We start from the raw sequence: 18,545 nt of genomic DNA, 5'->3' as shown, positions 1-18,545 counted from the left end.
AAGAGACTGGGATTCAAAGAAGTTGTATATAGCTTGGTATCTGTCTTAGTTGGGGTTTCTATTGCTGTGAAGAGACACCATGACCAAAGAAACTCTTATAAAGGAAAAACATTTCACTGGAGTAACTTACATTTTCGGAGGTTCAGTCCATTATCATCATGGGATGTCATGGTGGTGTGCAGGCAGACATGGCGCTGGAGACAGAGCTAAGAGTCCTACATGTTGAATTGCGGGCAGCAGGAAGTGGTCTCTAACACTGGGCGGTATCTTGAGCAAAGGAGACCTCAAAGTCTGCCTTCACAGTGACACACTTCCTCCAACAAAGCCACACTTCCAATAGTGCCACTCCCTTTGGGAGCCATTTTCTTTCAAACCACCACAGTACCTAAGAAGATCACCTTCTGTGGTGGTGAATGCTGTGATTAGTGCTGCTCACTATTTCTCTGGTACCATGGTACACGGAGGAATAGAGTTTGTCAAGTTTTATTTGGTGTTCACGTTGGCTTATTGAATCACAATAGCAAAGAGTCATACCATAGATGTTTCTATGAGATTTTAAATCAATTAGTGACTATGTAATTGGGTATCATTGCATGGTTAAGAGGAATAAATTGGTGGCTGTATCGTGGGAAATATGATAAACAAAACAGCAGTGCTCTGTTGTTCCTGAGTGCTAATTGTGTTTATTAGTAATGAAGTATTTCCGTTTCAGCAGTCAGCATTCCAGACAAGACAACCTTGTTTTAAAATGGAAAACTATTATTTCGTTACAGAAACTGAGGTATGGAGATGACTAACAACGGACAAACAATGCTGAGAGGAAGCAACTGATTGGCTGAGTACTGCCAGGTTGCTAGGAGACAGCTAGAGGAAGCAGCTGATTGGCTGAGTATCGCCAGGTTGCTAGGAGACAGCCTCTTCCATGCTTGTTTCCTTCCTCACTTGTTCTGGGATCTTCTTCGCAGTCTATGGCTTTGCACTCGGTTAGCTTAACCCTGATGTCAGGAAGGATGTTTGCAGATGTTCAGAGGCATCCAAAGTAGCTCACTGAGTTCTTTTTTTTTTTTTTTTTTTTTTTTTTTTTGGAGAATACTTACTTGTTGGGAGCAAATTAAGTCCTGAGTGAATGTATTTTGTTGACTTGGGCACAGCCACGGTAAGGACCCCAATGCTTCAGCCCCATCAGAATGGCAAAGCCTTCTTTGGGTCCAGGTGAGAATGTTGATAGTGTGGGCAGAAAATGTCCCTGATAGCTTTCTTACCCCACCATGTTTACATCCTGAAGATTGCTCCCCTACAGAGTCTGCTCCTACTGAGATTAACTCAGCCTGTTTCCTTGTTTGGTTTTATATAATAAGCCTGCCTCCATATGTATCTATATGTGATAACACCACTTCTCTGTTCAGCTGCATGTAATAAACACATTCAGCTGGAGGAGCAGAGTGGTCTGTGGTTTCTCCATTCAAGAGCTCAGCCCACCTTATCCTACCCCTCTCACTCTCCCCAGCCCCCCCCCACACACCTCTCTGTGTATACCTTTTTTTCATTCCTGCATTGCCTGTAGTCAGGGTTCAGGAACCCAAACTGTGCAAGGATGAGGCACTTACTCATTCAAGGAAGGCACTTACTCATCACATTTTAATTCATTGCACACTCAACACATGGCTGGGCTTTATTTAACCAAACCAAAGAGTTTATGAAACAGCATTCACCTTTACCAAGTGCAATGCACGTGTCTCATTGTTAGATTCAATGCTTAAATGCTTCTGTGATCAAGGATTACATAATTCTACATGTCTTCAACTGTTATTGGTTTCTACATTCCTGCACATTAAAACCATCACCCACTGTTTGTGAATTCATCGTTCGTAACAGCTTTACTTATAACCACCAAAGACAGCCATGAAAGGAACAATGAGAAGATGAACAAGAATGGCAGAACACGTGCGTGCCATGGGATAACACTCAGTCTTAACAAGGGAGGAAATGCTGACACACGCTGTAACATGGATGGAATCCGAAGTTAATATGCTGAGCGATGTTAGCGACTCACAAAATACACACAAAGGTTTGCTCCATTTAACTGAGGTAATCTGAGGTAGCCCCATTCATAGAGACAGGGAATGGAATGGGAGAGGACAGATAGTTATGGTGGAGTTTAAGCGACATCCCTGAATAATCCCCTGGGCAACTACGAGCAGCTATTGCAACAGAAGAATGCTCTTCTGCCATAGTCCATCATTTACTTTTTGCATAACCTGTGTGAGGAACCTTATAAAATCCCCTCGAAGTCTCATGAGCTTCTCTGCTCCTCACATGAGGAAGTATCAACAGGCCAGATAGTTTATGGGACTTGTGTGTGATCACAGCTCATGTCTAACCTGGAGGGAACAACTTCACAAACAATGGGAATGTAGGAAGAACGAATGGAGCTCAGAGTTTAGGGACTACAAAGAGTTTGGCTTTAAACTTTAACTTTATTGTTGTATAAGCATGTGTACATGATGTGGGTGCACACATGCATGGAGATCAGAGGACAGCTCTGTGGAGTCTGCTCTTTCTTCCACCTTTAAGTATGTTCTGGGCATTGATGTCAGGTCACTGGGATTGAACTCAAGTTGTCAGACTTGCCTGTTAAGCACATTTACTTCCTGAGCTGTCTTGACAGCCCAGGTGTGGCTGACAGAAGAGCCAAGCTGTGGTGATACTTTGCTTGTGCTCTAACAAATAAAGCTTGCCTGGATCGGAGTGCAGAGCTAGCCATTAGTTAACCATGGAGGCCAGGCACTGGTGGCACACGCCTTTAATCCCAGCACTTGGCATCTCATGCCTTTAATCCCAGCTCTAGGGAGGTGGAGACAGGAAGTGATATGGCTGGGCAGAGAGAGGCATATAAGGAGTGAGGAGACAGAGCTCAGCCCTTTTTCAGTTAGAGGATTCCTAGAGGTAGGAAGTCTCTCTAGTGACTGGATCCTTTGCTTCTCTGATCTTTCACATTTACCCCGATATCTGACTCCGGGTTTTTATTATTAGGACCAATTAGAATTTGAGCTACACCAGACCGAGGGTGACAGAGGAGCCAGGCGGAGGGTGACAGAGGAGCCAGGCGGAAGGTGACAGAGGAGCCAGGCGGAGGGTGACAGAGGAGCCAGGCGGAGGGTGACAGAGGAGCCAGGCAGAGGGGTTCGAACAGAACAGATCTGGTCAGACAGGATAACTTTGGTGAGCCCCACTGAGAAGTCAGGGTACAGCAGCAAGTGAGGAGTTTATTTCAATGATCCAGACATAAAGCAGGCACAGAGCAGGGTGGGGTAGGGGAGGAGTGATAAAGAACAGGGATTCTCAATAAAACTGCCAAGACACTTACTGAGGGACTGGGTACAGGCCATGAGAGCAAGAGAATTGACTTTGACCTGAGCCTCCAGAGGGGATTCTGGGGTACAACGCAAGAGCCTTTGGCACGGTCTATGTAAGTGACTTAGCAAATTAATGTACCCATTTTCCTGTAAGATACATTGATCAATGCCGAAGCCATCTGACCTATGTGGCCAAGAGAAGCCACTCCACAGTGCTCCTTCATTGTGATACGCCAATTCTTGTTCTCATCAAATGAATTATCTGGTACCAAGAGTACCAAGACTTCTTCTAAAAGCCGTGTTCTGATTTTCCTTTTAATAATTAAGCTGAAAGGCTCGGGAGACAGTTCAGGAGGTAAAAGCACAAGCATGAGGACCCAAGTTTGAAAACTCAGGCCTACTGCGCGTGTCTCTAACTTCAGCTGTGGGGATGAGACAGGCAGACCAGGAGAGCAACTCCCTAGCCAGCCACCCTAGCTAAAACGGCGACCTTCTGATCCAGCACCAAACTGTCTTAAAGCAATAAGAGGAGGGTGGCAGATAAAGACACCCAGTGTCCTGCCCTCTGTGTGTGTGTATGAGCACACATACCTGCACACCCATATGCATTCACCATACACAAAAAATACACAGAACACACAGACACACACACAAACACAGACACACACACACACACACACACACACAGAGTTCATGGATTAATTATAATGTAAAATAATGGAACATGAGTTTGAGAACAAAGAATCAAAGGCTTCTGTAGGTGTTGATAATGGTGACTCTTAAAAAAATACTGTTGAATATAAAACAGTTGTAGAAAAAAGAATAAAATGACAAAAATACAGAACAATTGTGCCTCAGGCTTCCTGCAAATATTTTAAACTTCTGCCTGCAAATGAATTTCAAAAGCAATGTCCCCAGACTCAAGTTCACAATCTCAAATTTCTTGTGTAAAATGACAGAATATTTGTATTTAACCTATTCAGCTTTCTCCTGTGTGTTTCAGTATCCAGATCACTTCTAATTCCTAAATTCAATGTAAATTCTATGTGTGTGTGTGTGTGTGTGTGTGTGTGTGTGTGTGTATATATATATATATATATATATATATATATATATATATATATATATATATATATATATATTTGTGTGTGTGTGTGTGTGTTTTAGGACAGGGTTTCTCTATGTAGCTTTGGAGCTTGTCCAGGAACTTGCTCTGTAGACCAGGCTGGTCTTAAACTGACAGAGATCTACCTGCCTCTGCCTCCTGAGTGCTGGGTTTAAAGGCATGTGCAACCATTGCCTGGCTATAATAGACATTATAACACATTGTTTGGAAAATATTGACATGAAAAATCCTTACATATTCAGTACAATTTAAACTAAAAAAAAAAGTTTTCTATCCAACATTGCTTGAACATGTGGCTACAAAAGCCACAGATGAAAGGTCAGTTGTATATAATAGATGTTTTCAAAAGTGTTTGTCTCTCTTTTCTCTTTGGGTCTTTTCTCCTTTAGTAACTGAGAAACTGCCTATTCAAATCTCTTTGAAGGTAGCTGTTTTCACTGTATGTTATTGACTACATACTCTTAAGATGTTCACACTAACACACTTGATTTTTAAAAGACATATTCAATGTCTTCACGCTAGTGCATATGGGAGCAAGGTTCCTGGTTTCGTTTCTGATGTATTTTTGTGAAGAATGAACTTATCTTCAAACCAACCTTTAAAATTAGTAACAAATATACAACTTGCAGAACTGCAGTCATTGACCACAGAGTAGACTTCTCAACACTACTCCATCACTAAAGGATGTTGCAGTAGACTTCTCAATGCTTTAACTCCACCACTAAAGGATCTGTCATAGGCAACTGAGTTCTAACACTGAGATTTACTTCCTGTTAAAGAAGCATCTGCCCCCATGTTTATCACAGCATTGGTTACAGCAGTCAGGATTATGGAATCATCATGAGAGCCCTTCACTGTTCCAGGTCCTGCAAGGCTGACTGGTTTGAGCTTTGCTATTATAGAGCTGGATTCTCACTGCAGTTGAAAAAACTCGAACTCAGAAGTGGAGAGAACGATGACTACTCAGGGCTGAGGCAGGAAGGAGTTGGAGGGATGTTGGTAAAAGGAAACAGAATTTCAGTTAGAAAGACTATTCAAGAGATCTTCTGTCCAACATGGTGACCATTAGTTAACAGCAGGGCATTTGCTGGAAGATTCCTAGCAATAGCTTGTAGGTCTCCTCACTACCAAAGGTGAGATATTAGTTCCATATAGTATGCATACTTCAAAGAATCATCAGTGTTCAACATAAATATACATAAGTGACTTGTCAATTCATTTCTTGAGTTTAAGAATAACGGAAGACACAAACAAGTTTGACCTCTTTCCAGTAACTCGTAAGGACACTATAGAAACAGCCATTAGTGCCCAGACAGTCCACTGAAGGTTTGTTCGATCCCTCCAGTTGACACCACCAGCGAGTGTTACACAGGCTGCGAAAGAGCACTGCACAAGTGCTGTACGCCCAGCTCTAAGAGTAGTCAGTACGGCAAAACAGAAGGTGGCATTGGTATTGTAACACGTAAAACAGAAGGTGGCATTGGTATTGTAACACGTAAAACAGAAGGTGGCATTGGTATTGTAACACGTAAAACAGAGAGCTTTTTGCCTCACTCCTTCTGCTTTACCTGTGGCCGGGGACCAGCTCTCACTTGCCTACCTACACACACACACACACACACACACACACACACACACACACACACTTATTGCATGCTTCCTCTTTCTCCAGTCTCTGTGTGTTTCTCCTTTTTGTTTCCTGATTTCTAATTCCCTCCCTGCCCCAGTGCCCAGCCTTTCTTCTTCTTCTTCTTCTTCTTCTTCTTCTTCTTCTTCTTCTTCTTCTTCTTCTTTTAATAAGAAATACAAACTACTAAAAGCATATGCAATGACTACATTATTCAAATTCGCAGTTCTAAATCTTCTGCCTCAGGCTAGAACCACAGATTTCTTTTTCAGGACAAGAAATAAAACCCAGCTCAAGCCTGGCTCACCTAGCAGCTGGGTATTTAGCCATCACTCCAACTGGACATTTTTGCTCCTCCCTTGGTACTTTATTGATGGTTTCCAAGCAACATTAACAACACAAACGTTCACTATAAGAATATCATATACGAACTTAGTTGTGACACGAAAGTCACTAATTTACTGAAATTAACATTATGAACACATAATGGGGAAAATGTTCCTCAAAAGGGGACGGTGAACATTAACCATCAACAGGACGAAACTATATTTGACAGATAGAGATTAACAAGAAGAGGTTCAGTTCGGTTCAAGGGCGAGCTGAGGTCAGAGTCCTACGTCTGCTGTGTCTTCAAAGGCCCGAGGTTTTGGATGAGGCAGTTCAGGAAGGAATCCAGCCGATGCCTGGACCTGTACGCGATCAGTCCTCCCTTGTTGGCCCAGAGGTCCACCCCGGAGGCGCCTCTGTTTTCCACGTGATACAGCAGCTGTGGCCAATCCAGCCCCGCTTGGGGACTTCTCGCCAAGCACTCCTTCATGTCTGCAATGCCCCCACCCATGGCCCTCAGAATGGCGTGAGCTGCACAGGAGTCCCACTTGTACGTGGTGTCCTCTGAGAAGATGTAAATGTCCACCAGGCCTTGGACTACACAGAGGCTCTTGTAGCCGGCCCCAGCGGCGGGGAAGACGCCGCCCCCGCACACCCGCGACAGTGCGGCTTTGACGGCCTCGTTTTCGCTGGTGCTGATGACCGCAGAACAGGGCCCGGAGGACTCTGTGTCTGCGTTTTCAGTCTGGGATTCACCGTCGTCCGCTTTCGAGGTGGCGAGCTGCAGGGAATGGATGTTGGTCCCCATGTAAGAAAGGCCCCAGTAGTACTGGCCCTTCCACCTGCCGGAAACAGTTTTCGTCGGTGAGAAGCAGGTTTGGAGTATGCACGCCGCTTTCAAATAGAGCGCAATGAAAAATGCCCCCAGAACAAAACGAGTTGTGACGCACGCTCCCGGGCCTATAAATGAACATCGAGCTACTAACGAGTTCTAAGTGACTGCCATACCCAGCTGGGGTAACACCGGAGTACTGGTGGGATTTCTAACCTCTGAAAATAATTGAGCCAAAGCTCACTCCTACTTCTGTCATTCAGAGTCTCGGAGGGAAAAATCTGCTTGTAAATCCCCCACAGGCCTCCTCTCACGGACCTGCTCCGGCTTCTCACACCAAGAAGATGGACTTGGGTTGTTATTTTTGGCAACAACAGTAGCAACAACTGCTTTTATCCACTTACCCTCCTGTAAGGCACTCTATTTACAGAGAGGCTAGGCTTAAAGAAAGCAAGTGACTTGCTAAGGTGGCCTGGATCCTTAAGTGGTGGAACCAGAAATTCACCCCTGAATCTGTTACCCACCCCCCACCACTCCCCCACCCCCACCCCCGAAGCTGGCCTCTGACTCCTCTTGTATCTCTGGCATGCTGGGCTTACAGGTCATTAATGACCTTTTAAAACAATACCAAAACATATTTGGTTTGAAGAAAAGTGGAGTAGAGGAAAATTCCAGAGGCTTAAACTTTTAACTCTTAGAAGATCAAAGGATTCTTATCTGAAGTAACCCAAAGATGAAGGAACACAGGCCGTCCTATGCAATGGAAGCTGCAAGTTATTTTCAATGAACAGGGGGCCACCTCTGCTCAGACTCTACTATGCCCAGGAGTCAGCTCCCCCAGCACAGAGGCCCCTGGCCACTCTCCAGGCTGTGATCAGGGGTCAATGGAAAGGCAGGGGGTGCGGGGTGGCAGGCAGGAAGGGCACCGGTACTGGCAGTATTCGGTGTCAATCATTCCACTGAATACTTTGCACATTTGGTTCTGTATTTCTTCTACCATTATACCTCTGGCAACACAGTGGTGGCATCTACCCTGTTCCAATGAATCAGAAGACAGCGCTGAACATTAATCTTTATGTGCGGTTTTTGAGTGGATTTTAGAAACAGGAATAGGATTGCAAAGCCATAATTTCTCCATGACGGTGTTAATTTCTTTTAAAGTATCACTGTGCACTTAAGCCCAAACAAAACTCTGCCAAATACAGGGCTGAAGAGGGAAAGCGCTTTAATTCAGCCCTGTGGACTCGCGGTGGGAACGCCCCACAGAATCCAGACGTGGGAATGCCAGGTAGAGTGACAATCCTAACAGGCAAGGCTGAGGCTGGACAATCGAAATGGAAAACACCCATCTTTTACCTTAGCGTCGTCAGGTTTTGAGACGCAAAAGGTTGGTTGATGACTCCCATCAGGGGCATGCCTGTCTGGATGTCATAGACGCCAATTAAAATGGTCACACACTGAAGTCCACTGGGGAAAACTCCTTGGTTGGACTTCACGTCGGCAGAACCTTTAATGTACTGATAGGTTGAATCTGAAAAATGAAGCAAATGTACAGGTACAGATTGTCTAGAAGATAATAGTGAATCTATTTAGAATTTTTTGTCCTTTGTAAGTTCTCCTTCTAATCTGGTAACCAATCAATTTTGCCTTTGGGCATTGCCTGCAATGAATCATTTGAACTCTCCTACATAATGTTTCTACATCAATCAGTGTATGAGAACTTTTAAGAAGTGTGTTGTCTTGAGACAGGATCTCTGTGTAGCACAGACAGGTCTCTAACTGGAGATCCTCCTGCCTCCGTCCTTGAAGGGCGAGGACACAGTCACAGTCCTGTGGAGTCTAGCACAGCACCTTGCAGATGATAAGGCCTCCACGGCAGCCAGGGCCGGGGAGATGCGTCAGCAGGGAAAGTACTTGCCTCAAGGGCATTAGGACTTGAGTTTGGATTCGCGGTGCCCATGGAAGATGTCAGGCAAAGCGGACCACACTTAAAAATCCCAGTGCAGAGGAGGCAGAGACGAGGATCCCTGGGGTCGCTGGACAGCCCGTCTAACAGAATCGGTGAACTTCGGGTTAGGTGGAAAAGGAATGAGAAAGGTACACTACATATGACTCTGGCCCCAATGTGCCACATGACCAGCAGCAGCACATACACACCCCCCTTAAAAACGCAGTTAAATGGCCAACAACTCCTGATAACTAGTGGGATGTGTCTTTAGAACTGTTACTAATCAGAGGACCGGAACAAGCTGAGATGGAAAAGCCTCCTTCTAGGAATCCGCCAGACGTGGAACGGTCTAGCATTGTTGTTATCATTTGCCTACCCGAGCTGCAAGAAGGAGAGAATGATGCTGACATAATGGGAAGAGGTTCACAGTGCTTGTGAGGGTTGGTCTTGGTTGTCAGCTTGAGCGGATCTGGGATCCACTAAGAGGAATGAGTCAGGGCGTGTCTGTGAAGGTGTTATCTGGAAGCGTTACCTGCGGGGGCACAATCCTCCCTCAGAGTGGGCAGTACCTTCCAGGAGCCCAGCTGTAGAGAGGTCTGAGGAAAAGCAGTGCTGACTTTGCCTTCCTGCTTTCCTCCTTGCTGGTGCAAGCATCTGCTCTCCAGCTGCTGCGAGCATCCTTCACTGACATAAGCACCTTTGTGTCTCTGGACTTCCCATATGGACCGAAGACCAGTGGTTTCCAGGGATTCCCCAGGCCTTCAGTGTCGACTGGGACTGTTGAGGCTTCCAGCACTGTAGACTGAGCAGCTACTGGCCTCAACAGTATGCGGCAGCCGCTGTTACACGGCCCAGTACCGTGAGTTAGCACGCGGTGAAGGACGTGTATGGCCAAGGACCCAGAGAGTCAGATTAACATCTATTCAGAGTGGAACTAAGACAGGAGACCACCATCCCTCAGAACTGTAACAAATGTCAATTTACCCTGACATGACCAGAGATCTGGGGGGAAATTCTTAGTGTTCATATACAATACACTGGCTGAATGCTACGTAGCTGTCTGATGTAAGGAAAACCACTGTGTACATGTTATGTGCCCGCAGACTAGGGGGGTGAGAAGGTTCTCTGGCTCAGTATAATGTGTGCCACCAGCTGGGTTAAGCAGAACTTACCCGGGAGATGGGAAAGTGGGGAGACTTTCGCCTGAGGACTTTGTATCGACAGGGCTGCAGGGGAAGGGGCTGCATTTTAAAAGCACGCACTGTAGTTACAATTCTACCCAAAAAGGACAAAAACTTGGTAAGCTTTATGTCAGCTTGCAAGTGGCCCAAGACACGTTCAGTTGCCTTGTTTGACCATGGTTTTGACTGTTGCCTCACCGAATGGGTAGCCAGTGATTCAAAGTTAGCAACTCTCCCTTAAAAACACAGGTTTGCATGAACCTGTTAGAGCTGAGCTCTAAGTGGTGTACATTATTGCCTTCTCACACTCTCACTGATTTACCAGTCACAAGTCATTTAAAGATCGGTTAGTTCACGCGCGCGCGCGCGGGCGCATGTGTGTGTGTGTGTGTGTGTGTGTGTGTGTGTGTGTGTGTATGCGCGCACATGAGCGCACGCCTCACAGCCATCTGTTCCTGCAGTCCCAGTGTATCTGATGACCTCTCTGGCCTCGATAAGCGCTGCACACACATTATGTATAGGTAGGTGTGCACCCATACACATAAAAGGAAAATAAAGGAAAATAATTAAAGACAATAACTCCTCTGGATACCATATGACTATTACACCCATAAACTCACAGCAGCAGTGGCTCCTGTATAAGACCTGCATGAAATCAAGGTAACCAGACTTCCGGCACAGACTGGGGCTCACTCATGAGGAGCTGCTGGAGGAGGGGTGCAGCTCTTTGGGTATGGGTGTAGGTTCCCATGCTCTAATTGGACACTAATTGGACTTTGTGAGTTTAAAAAGAAACAAACAAACAAAACCATGAAATTAGGAGAGTAACCCATTGAGGAGGTCTGGGAGGAATTGGGGGTATGATCATATTTCACTGTACACATGTATTCTCAAATAACAATAATAAATGTTCCAGGAACTCTAGACTACAGTTCTAATGGCTTCTATTTCTTGGAACTGGCCCAACCCCTCAAGAACACGTGAGTAAGAACAAAGCAGAAGGCACACACCGAGCAGTCCCACACTCACCAATGGGATCCACCCAAATTCCCAGAATGTCCTGTGGGACCTGGATCTCCAGGGACTCCAGAGTGGGGTCAGTTAAGTCCACATCCTGATGCACCACCTTAGCCAACGCTTCAGACGCCAGCATGTTGCCATCAAGGACTCTGCTGAGAAGCTCTGCTGTCTCCTCCTCTGTGGACCGTACTTCCACAGTGATCTTTTCCCCTAGAATAAAGACACATTGGAGCCACTGCTTCTGAGAGTTCAGGGGAGAGCAGACGACAGGAGGCAGAGGGGCAGGGAGGGGAACGGGCAGCTGAGCTGAGCTCTTAGGTCAGGTAGGGACAAGTATGTCCACAGCAGCGGTTCTGAAACCCCGCTGACCCCCAGGATCACCTGCAGCACTTTACAAAGCTGTGGATGTTAGGGGCTCCCAGTGGTTCCGTGCTCTTCCTCTCCCCAGAAAAATGTCTACGGGGCAAAGTTTTGTATTCAAGGAGCTGCACAGGAGTTGAAATCCTTCAGCCTTTAGTAATTATTCTGTTCCTTAGTTTTGCCTTTTGCCTTTTCATGTGCATAGTTTGCTCTGTCCGTGTTGGAATGTTACCGAAAAAGACGTAGGTTCTACCCACATACGGAAATGCTTCTACTTCCTCCTGTAATACTGCTTTTTTAACAAAAATAGTGTTTATGCTCAGTAGTATCAGGTGAAACACAGTAATCTTTGAGTGCAATAAAACTCAGCAGCTCAAAAATGACAGACACAAACTCTCCTCTGTGAGAGCTGTTGGAAGGCAGATGTGGACAAGCCAGCTCTCCAGCAGAAACAGAGTGAAGAGGCAGCTGGATTCCCATCTCTTGAAACATGCATCTTAAGCCCTTGGTCTGGCAGCCAGCCTCCAAGAGAAGAGAAAGGGGTAGGAAGGAGGCAGAGCTAGCTGGACATGGGAACACATACCTAAAACCCAGCACTTGGGAGGTGGATGCTGGAAAATTAGGACTTGAAGTCCAGCCTGGGCTATGCATCAAGTGGAAGGGCAGGGTAGGCCACATGAACCCCTGTCTCCACAACAGCAAAAGGCACTGCAGATAAACAGTAAAGAGTGACTCCTGAGATGAATATGGTGAGACATGTCTATAATCCCAACACTCAGGGGAAGGCTTGAGTTCAAGGCCAGCCTGGACTACCTAGTGAGACCTTTTTAAAGAAAAAAAAAAAGTATTGTGAGTTAATCATAATAGTTATTTTTAACTTTTGGAGGTTTAAATAAGATTTATGTCTTCTTTCTGGGAGGCATAGGAATGTATAAGAACTTTCATATACATAGAAATGTATATAAAAAGCCAGGGGGAATGGTTCATGCCTGTAGTCTCAGCTACTCTGGGAGTTGAGGTGAGAAGAGGATTTGAGCCAAGGGTCTGAGACCAGCCTGTGCAGCACAGCAAGACCCCACCTCACACAGAAAATAAATAAATAAATAAAAAACTTTGTATGAAATGAAACTTCGTACAATCCAACTCCCTTTACAGAGATTTTGTGATGGAATGCAGAGGGTACTGGAGCAACATCACGCATGATTTCAGGACTGAGGTATCTGATACACTCTTAGGGTCCAGGGTGTCCACAGACAGGTTTAAATCCCTGCCCAGACACTGTTTGCTCAACTGTGTAGACAGACATCTTTCTGGTGCATCAGTGACCACTTTAGGTTGCCAGAAGGCTAAAGAATTTTTCCAAAGGCTACGTAACAATTTTGAAAATGCTAGAGATTTAAATTTAGAAGCATGCATGAACTGCTAAATTATTCCAAGAAACCACTTCACCTCTCTCTAACTTAAATGTCATCATATTCTGAGGTAGAGACTAAATAAAGCTTCACATTTAAGCGTGTTATGCTGTTTATACCTAAAAGCTTCCCAGCATTCATTTATTTTATGTTCTGAGTTAGAAATTAGAATAATAGGATAATTAAGTTACAAAACACAGTAAGATTCTTATACTTACCCAAATCATTTGTGAACTCATTGGATTCTTCTCCAAAAACTTTCTTCCCCAAGCCTGGAAACTGAAAGAGTCAGAGTTTGAAAAACAAGGAAAGAAAGAAAGAAAGAAAGAAAGAAAGAAAGAAAGAAAGAAAGAAAGAAAGAAAGAAAGAAAAGAAAGAACAACCCGCAGCCCCACAATCAGTTCCAAGAGAGTTCAGTGAGTGTTAGATTCAAAACTCAAAAACTTTCATAGTAGGAGTCAGCCTGAGCATTGAAAATGAAGTCAGCTTGGTTCTGTGCTTAGCTGTCTCTTATTTTCCTTTTCTTTTGCCAGTCTAGAAAGCCTACTCCATGGCTTCCTTATGTCCTGTCAGCTTTCTGCTGGAGAGCCACAGGACTGGGAACATATGTTAATTCTGCTCCTAAACACTAGCCTGTGAAAGCTCTTGTTATTGGCTACGTTCCCTAAAATAATTTCATTTAAAGAAAATTTATTTACTTTTGTATTCTATGTCTATGGGTACTTTGTCTGCATATATATCTGCACACCAGAAGAGGGCATCAGATCCATCCTAGATGGTTGTGAGCTACCATATGGGTGCTTGAAATCCAACTCATGTCCTCTGAAGAACAGCGTCTCTTAACCACTGAGCCATCTCTACAGTTTCTAAAATAATTTTCTAAAGGTGGAAAAAGAACCTAGAAGGCAGTCTTAGATTTTATTTCCATGTTCAGGTACATCTCTGCACCTATCAGGTGTGTCAAAAAAAAGGGGGGAGGGAGAAAGAAAAGAAATGCTGTAGTGACCTATGACTTAAGCATGATACAGAGTGAACAGGGAATCATGTAGACTTTTCTCGAATCTCCATATCAGTGTTCAGATAAACACATTTGACTCCTGACCCTCAGAAGACTTTTTTTCTCAGAGACTCCTGTTGTTTTCAGGGAAGAAACTGCTTCCCATACTTGAACGTGCGCATTCCCAGATGCTCAAACCATCATCAAGGCCATACCACCTGCTGCTCTTTTTTCTCTTTTGTGAAACAGATGGGATCTACCATGGGTGGCAATCTGCCCGCTCACCAGCCCCACACCTGTTTACAGAGCTGTTTGGAGGAATGCAGACCGAGGGGGCCTGAAATAAAAATAAAGTAGCTCCAACGGAAAGTATTTGTTTCATAAATTCTGGCATTACTTCATGAATAATTGCCTGGGCTTGTTCTAGTGCTGGGGGGGGGGCACATATTAACCCGTAAAAGTAATGTTGATACATATCCAATCCAGTTGCTCAACCAGCCCTTGTATCCAACTATCTCCATAACAACAGAAAACAAGCCTCCTTCATTTAGTTTGCTGAAGCCAGGTAGTATAAGGGCATGAAGAAAATTTAGTCTGTGGAGATTTCATGTCATTTATTCACTCTCTTCTCATGCCTGTGGTCAAGATTCTACTTGATTCTAAAGTGGTCCTCAAATTTAAAAAAATGCATTGAAAATATTAAAGTATTTTTTTTATTTTCTGACATAAAGCTTCATCCTCCCAAATTAAGAAAAAAAAAAAGAGGGTGGTGGGGGACAAGGAATCATATGTAAAAGGCAACAGAATCCCTAAGGACACCAACTCGAGAACCATTTCCTATGTTCCAGAACTTGAGCTGTCATGCAGTGCTGTGCAATTTCAGGCAACTTACTCAAGCTCTCTGTGACACCGGAGTCACAGTGGAAAAATAGCTCTTACTGTGCAAAAACTGTTAGAGGGTTCCCAAGCTGGAATTCATGAAGCCGGGTGCACAGTAGGCACTCCCATGTGTCTGCGGGTAGTACTGCTCCCAGTTCAGAATGTTAGCTTTATCTCATCATCTCCACACTGAGAATCACAGCCACTGCGGGTCACCTTTTTATAGTAGAGTAAAGGGAGATCTTACTCAGTTCCCAGCCCATAACCACGGCAAACGTTAGATAAATGGTCAAGTGGATAAGCTGGGATCAGTGACTTAAAGCAAGTGAGACAGGCCACGGACACACAAAGAGACTGCAGCATTCCTCCGCAGCATGTAGATTCCCTTCAACACTGGGCATGGGAGGGACCTTCACTGTGCTCTGTCTCTGAGAACATGGATTATTTATTGACAAGAAACTCATCAATAAATAAAAGGGCCAATTCTAGGTACTCCTGTTAGAATTCTGAGTGCTCTTATTTTGTTTGTTTTTCTATGCTTCATTGATTTCCTGCAAAGACCATTTCCTTAATACTGTAATAAAAAATAAGGGAGGACCAAAAGATGTTTGTTTGAATCCAAGATATCCTGAGAACCAGTGCAAGGCCTGCTGTTTATTCTGAGGGGAACAGAGCTGCGGAGGCAAGCGTCTCACAGCCACCTTGGCCCTGACCTCTTACCTTGTTCTCCATGTTCTGTTTTATAACTTCCTGCACCAGCACATCCGCCAGGGTCTTGAAATCTGCAGCGAACTTCTTGTTCTTCTCTGAGCCTTTCTTCTCCTGGACGAGCAGCTGGAAGAGGGCCTCCTGCTGCCTGCAGGCCCGGGCGATGTTAGCAGCCTTCTCAGAGACACGGAGCAGCTCCCGCAGGATGTCTGACATCTCGGAAGCCTCACCCACCCTCTGGCTCTCAGCTGGAAAAGCACCAGAATGCGAAAGAGAAAGCAGTTCAGAGTGGAGCCAGGGCGCCGATCCCACTCACACCCGGCAGGCAGCAAGGTGTCAGCATGGCTGACCAGCTAGTGAAGACCACATTTTCAGCGTGTAAGACTGGAGTTACAATCTAAATATCGAAAATTATTTCTCAAATCTCATAAAACAATTACACTCTCAAAAAAAAAAAAAAACCCATTATCCAAAGAACTGAACTTTCAGCGGAAGAAAGAAAAAAAAAAATCTTTGAATAAGAATCTATATTCCAGAGCCCTATGAGACAGAAGTACCACAATGTCAAAGGAAAGCCAGATTCTTGCAATGTCCTCAGTCATAGCACAGCCTTATAGTGAGGATGAGAACAGCACTCTCTCTGTGAGAAGGGTGGGGGTGACGTTCACACTGCCACCTCCACATCCCACCTCCACATCCTAAGCGGCAGAGCAGCAAGCATTGTGTCCTGCAGGATTCTGGGGCCACTCTTTGGCTAGCAGCATAAAGCATCTCACAGGCAACTCTACTAAGAGCATTCCAGTGACGAGTGCCAGCCTCCACCAAGTAGCAGCCTACACAGCAACATGAGGGGAAACTTGAACCCTGCCAGGACTTGAGAAGTTCTGAACTCTAAGAACTATGTATACGCACCTCTCTCTCTCTCTCTCTCTCTCTCTCTCTCTCTCTCTCTCTCTCTCTCTCTCTCTCCTTTCCTTCCTTCCTTCCTTCCTTCCTTTCTTCCTTCCTTCCTTCCTTCCTTCCTTCCTTCCTTCCTTCCTTCCTTCCTTCCTTCCTTCCTCCCCTCCCTCCCTTCCTCCCTCTCTCCCTTTCTCTCTTTCTTTTTCTTTCTTTCTGTGTAGCCCTGGCTATCCTGAAACTCTGTAGACAAGGTTAGCCTTGAACTTAGAGATCCACCTGCCTCTGCTTCCCCACGCGCTGGGATTAAAGGCACTGCCACACCTAGCTGCTGATGTCTTTCTACTGGAAGCCCTGAAATGCTTCCACTTAGTGATGGTACTCCTGTCCAAAGTGTGGATCATTCTGCTCCCGTTCAGAGAGAACTACTGTGAGAATGATCTGCCCTGTGTTGTTAGTTCCAGAATGAAGCTTAGGGGGTTGAGTAACTTCTAAAGGGTTGCACAAGGCTAAAAGGTGGGGCTCAGAATTGCTCACACACAACACTAGGGTTCTTTATTGTCACAACAGTTTCCTCTAATAAAAGAAGCTTGAGGTTGAGAACTCACTCAGCCATGAAGAGGCTGGTGCAGGGGTGTGGCAAGCTGTTACGGCTAGTTTGTCTTAAGTTTGCTAAAAAAAAAAAAAAAAAAAAAAAAAAAAAAAAAAAAAAAAATTTTCTTATGGTCCATTGCCCGAGGAAACACTTCCTCAACAGAAATGAAGGGAAGGTGAGTAAAACAATGAGACATCCCGTCTCACTGCTTCCTTTACCCTCGGCGTCATCTCTGGAGGTCAGCAGTAGGACGGATGCCAACTCTGACAAGGGACCTGGAAATACACAGGTTTCCAAGGAGCTGCTGGCATGACTGTAACAAACCCCGACCCAGGGCCCTCTCTCATCAGTCACAGTAACAGCTCCAATCTTAGCTTAATCTGTAAGGAAAATCAGAATTCAAATATTTTCATACAAGGTAGACTAAAATTATTTAAAGTAGTAAAGACTTTTTTTTTTTTGAGGCAGGTTCTCACGTTGTCCGGGCCACCTCACGCTTGCTGTGTAGCTGAGGATGACCTGGAATGCTTGGTGCTCCAGCCTCCGCTTTGTGACTAGGATATTGCAGATATGTACCAGTTTCTAGTCCAGTTTCTATTGCCACAACTAAAAAAACTTGGAGAGAAAGGGGTTTATTTGGATTTCACTTCCTGGTCATAATCCAGCCTGAGGAAATTCAGGGCAGTAAATGAAGCAGGAGCTATAGATGACAGCCTGTTCCCTGGCTTCTGCTCAGCTAGCTGCTAGGTCAGCCTGCGTAAAGACAGTGTCATCCACAACAGGTTGGGCCGTGTATCAGTGAGCAATTTAGAAAATGCACCACAGACATGCCCACAGTCCAGTCTGATGGAGGCAATTATTCTTCAGTTCAGGTTCCCTCATCCTAGATATGTCAAATTGACAAGAAAAATTAACCAGGGCCACCACATCTGGCCTAAAGATAATCTTGTATATGAATTTATGTATGTTGGGGAGGTTTCCTGTGTACGTGGGTATGTATGTACATGGGTGTGCATGAAGGTGCATGTGTATGTAAGTTCATGTACACATGGGTGTGCATGCATGTGTACATCAGGGGTTGATATCTAGTGTCTTTCTTAAACACTTCCCCACTTTTTACTTGAGACAGGGTATCTCATTTGATTGATTAGACTGGCTGGCTGGCCAGCAAGCCCCAGGGATTGATCTGCCTGTTTTTGCTTCCAGGTGCTGCCGTCAGGAGGCATGTGGTACTGTGTTTTACATGAGGGCTGGGAGCAAACTCAAGTCTTCATGCTTAT

The 18,545-nt window shown here is 44.9% G+C and overlaps 1 protein-coding gene and 1 long non-coding RNA gene across 7 annotated transcripts in view; one reads left to right on the top strand and one right to left on the bottom strand.

The window, feature by feature from the left end:
• The first annotated feature begins 1,085 nt into the window (after positions 1-1,085).
• On the top strand, positions 1,086-6,610 carry LOC128117486 (uncharacterized). Its single transcript, XR_008220824.1, has 2 exons — positions 1,086-3,067; positions 3,114-6,610. It is a non-coding gene; the product is annotated as an uncharacterized LOC128117486 (long non-coding RNA).
• Inpp1 (inositol polyphosphate-1-phosphatase) overlaps positions 6,451-18,545 on the bottom strand; it is a 50,501-nt gene continuing 38,406 nt past the window's right edge. For all 6 annotated transcript variants that reach the window (XM_052749413.1, XM_052749414.1, XM_052749411.1 and 3 more), the window contains exons 2-6: positions 15,786-16,021; positions 13,408-13,468; positions 11,427-11,627; positions 8,625-8,799; positions 6,451-7,278 (exon numbers count right to left, since the gene is read on the bottom strand). In XM_052749413.1, coding sequence (XP_052605373.1) covers positions 6,723-7,278; positions 8,625-8,799; positions 11,427-11,627; positions 13,408-13,468; positions 15,786-15,989 — 1,197 coding nt within the window. In that variant the 5' untranslated portion in view covers positions 15,990-16,021 and the 3' untranslated portion in view covers positions 6,451-6,722. The remainder of the gene's footprint in view (positions 7,279-8,624; positions 8,800-11,426; positions 11,628-13,407; positions 13,469-15,785; positions 16,022-18,545) is intronic.

This window comes from Peromyscus californicus, unplaced genomic scaffold (genome assembly GCF_007827085.1).
Source record: "Peromyscus californicus insignis strain IS unplaced genomic scaffold, ASM782708v3 Scaffold_21__1_contigs__length_65335640, whole genome shotgun sequence".
Taxonomy (NCBI): Eukaryota; Metazoa; Chordata; class Mammalia; order Rodentia; family Cricetidae; genus Peromyscus; species Peromyscus californicus.
This window is presented reverse-complemented; position numbering and strand designations above follow the sequence as displayed.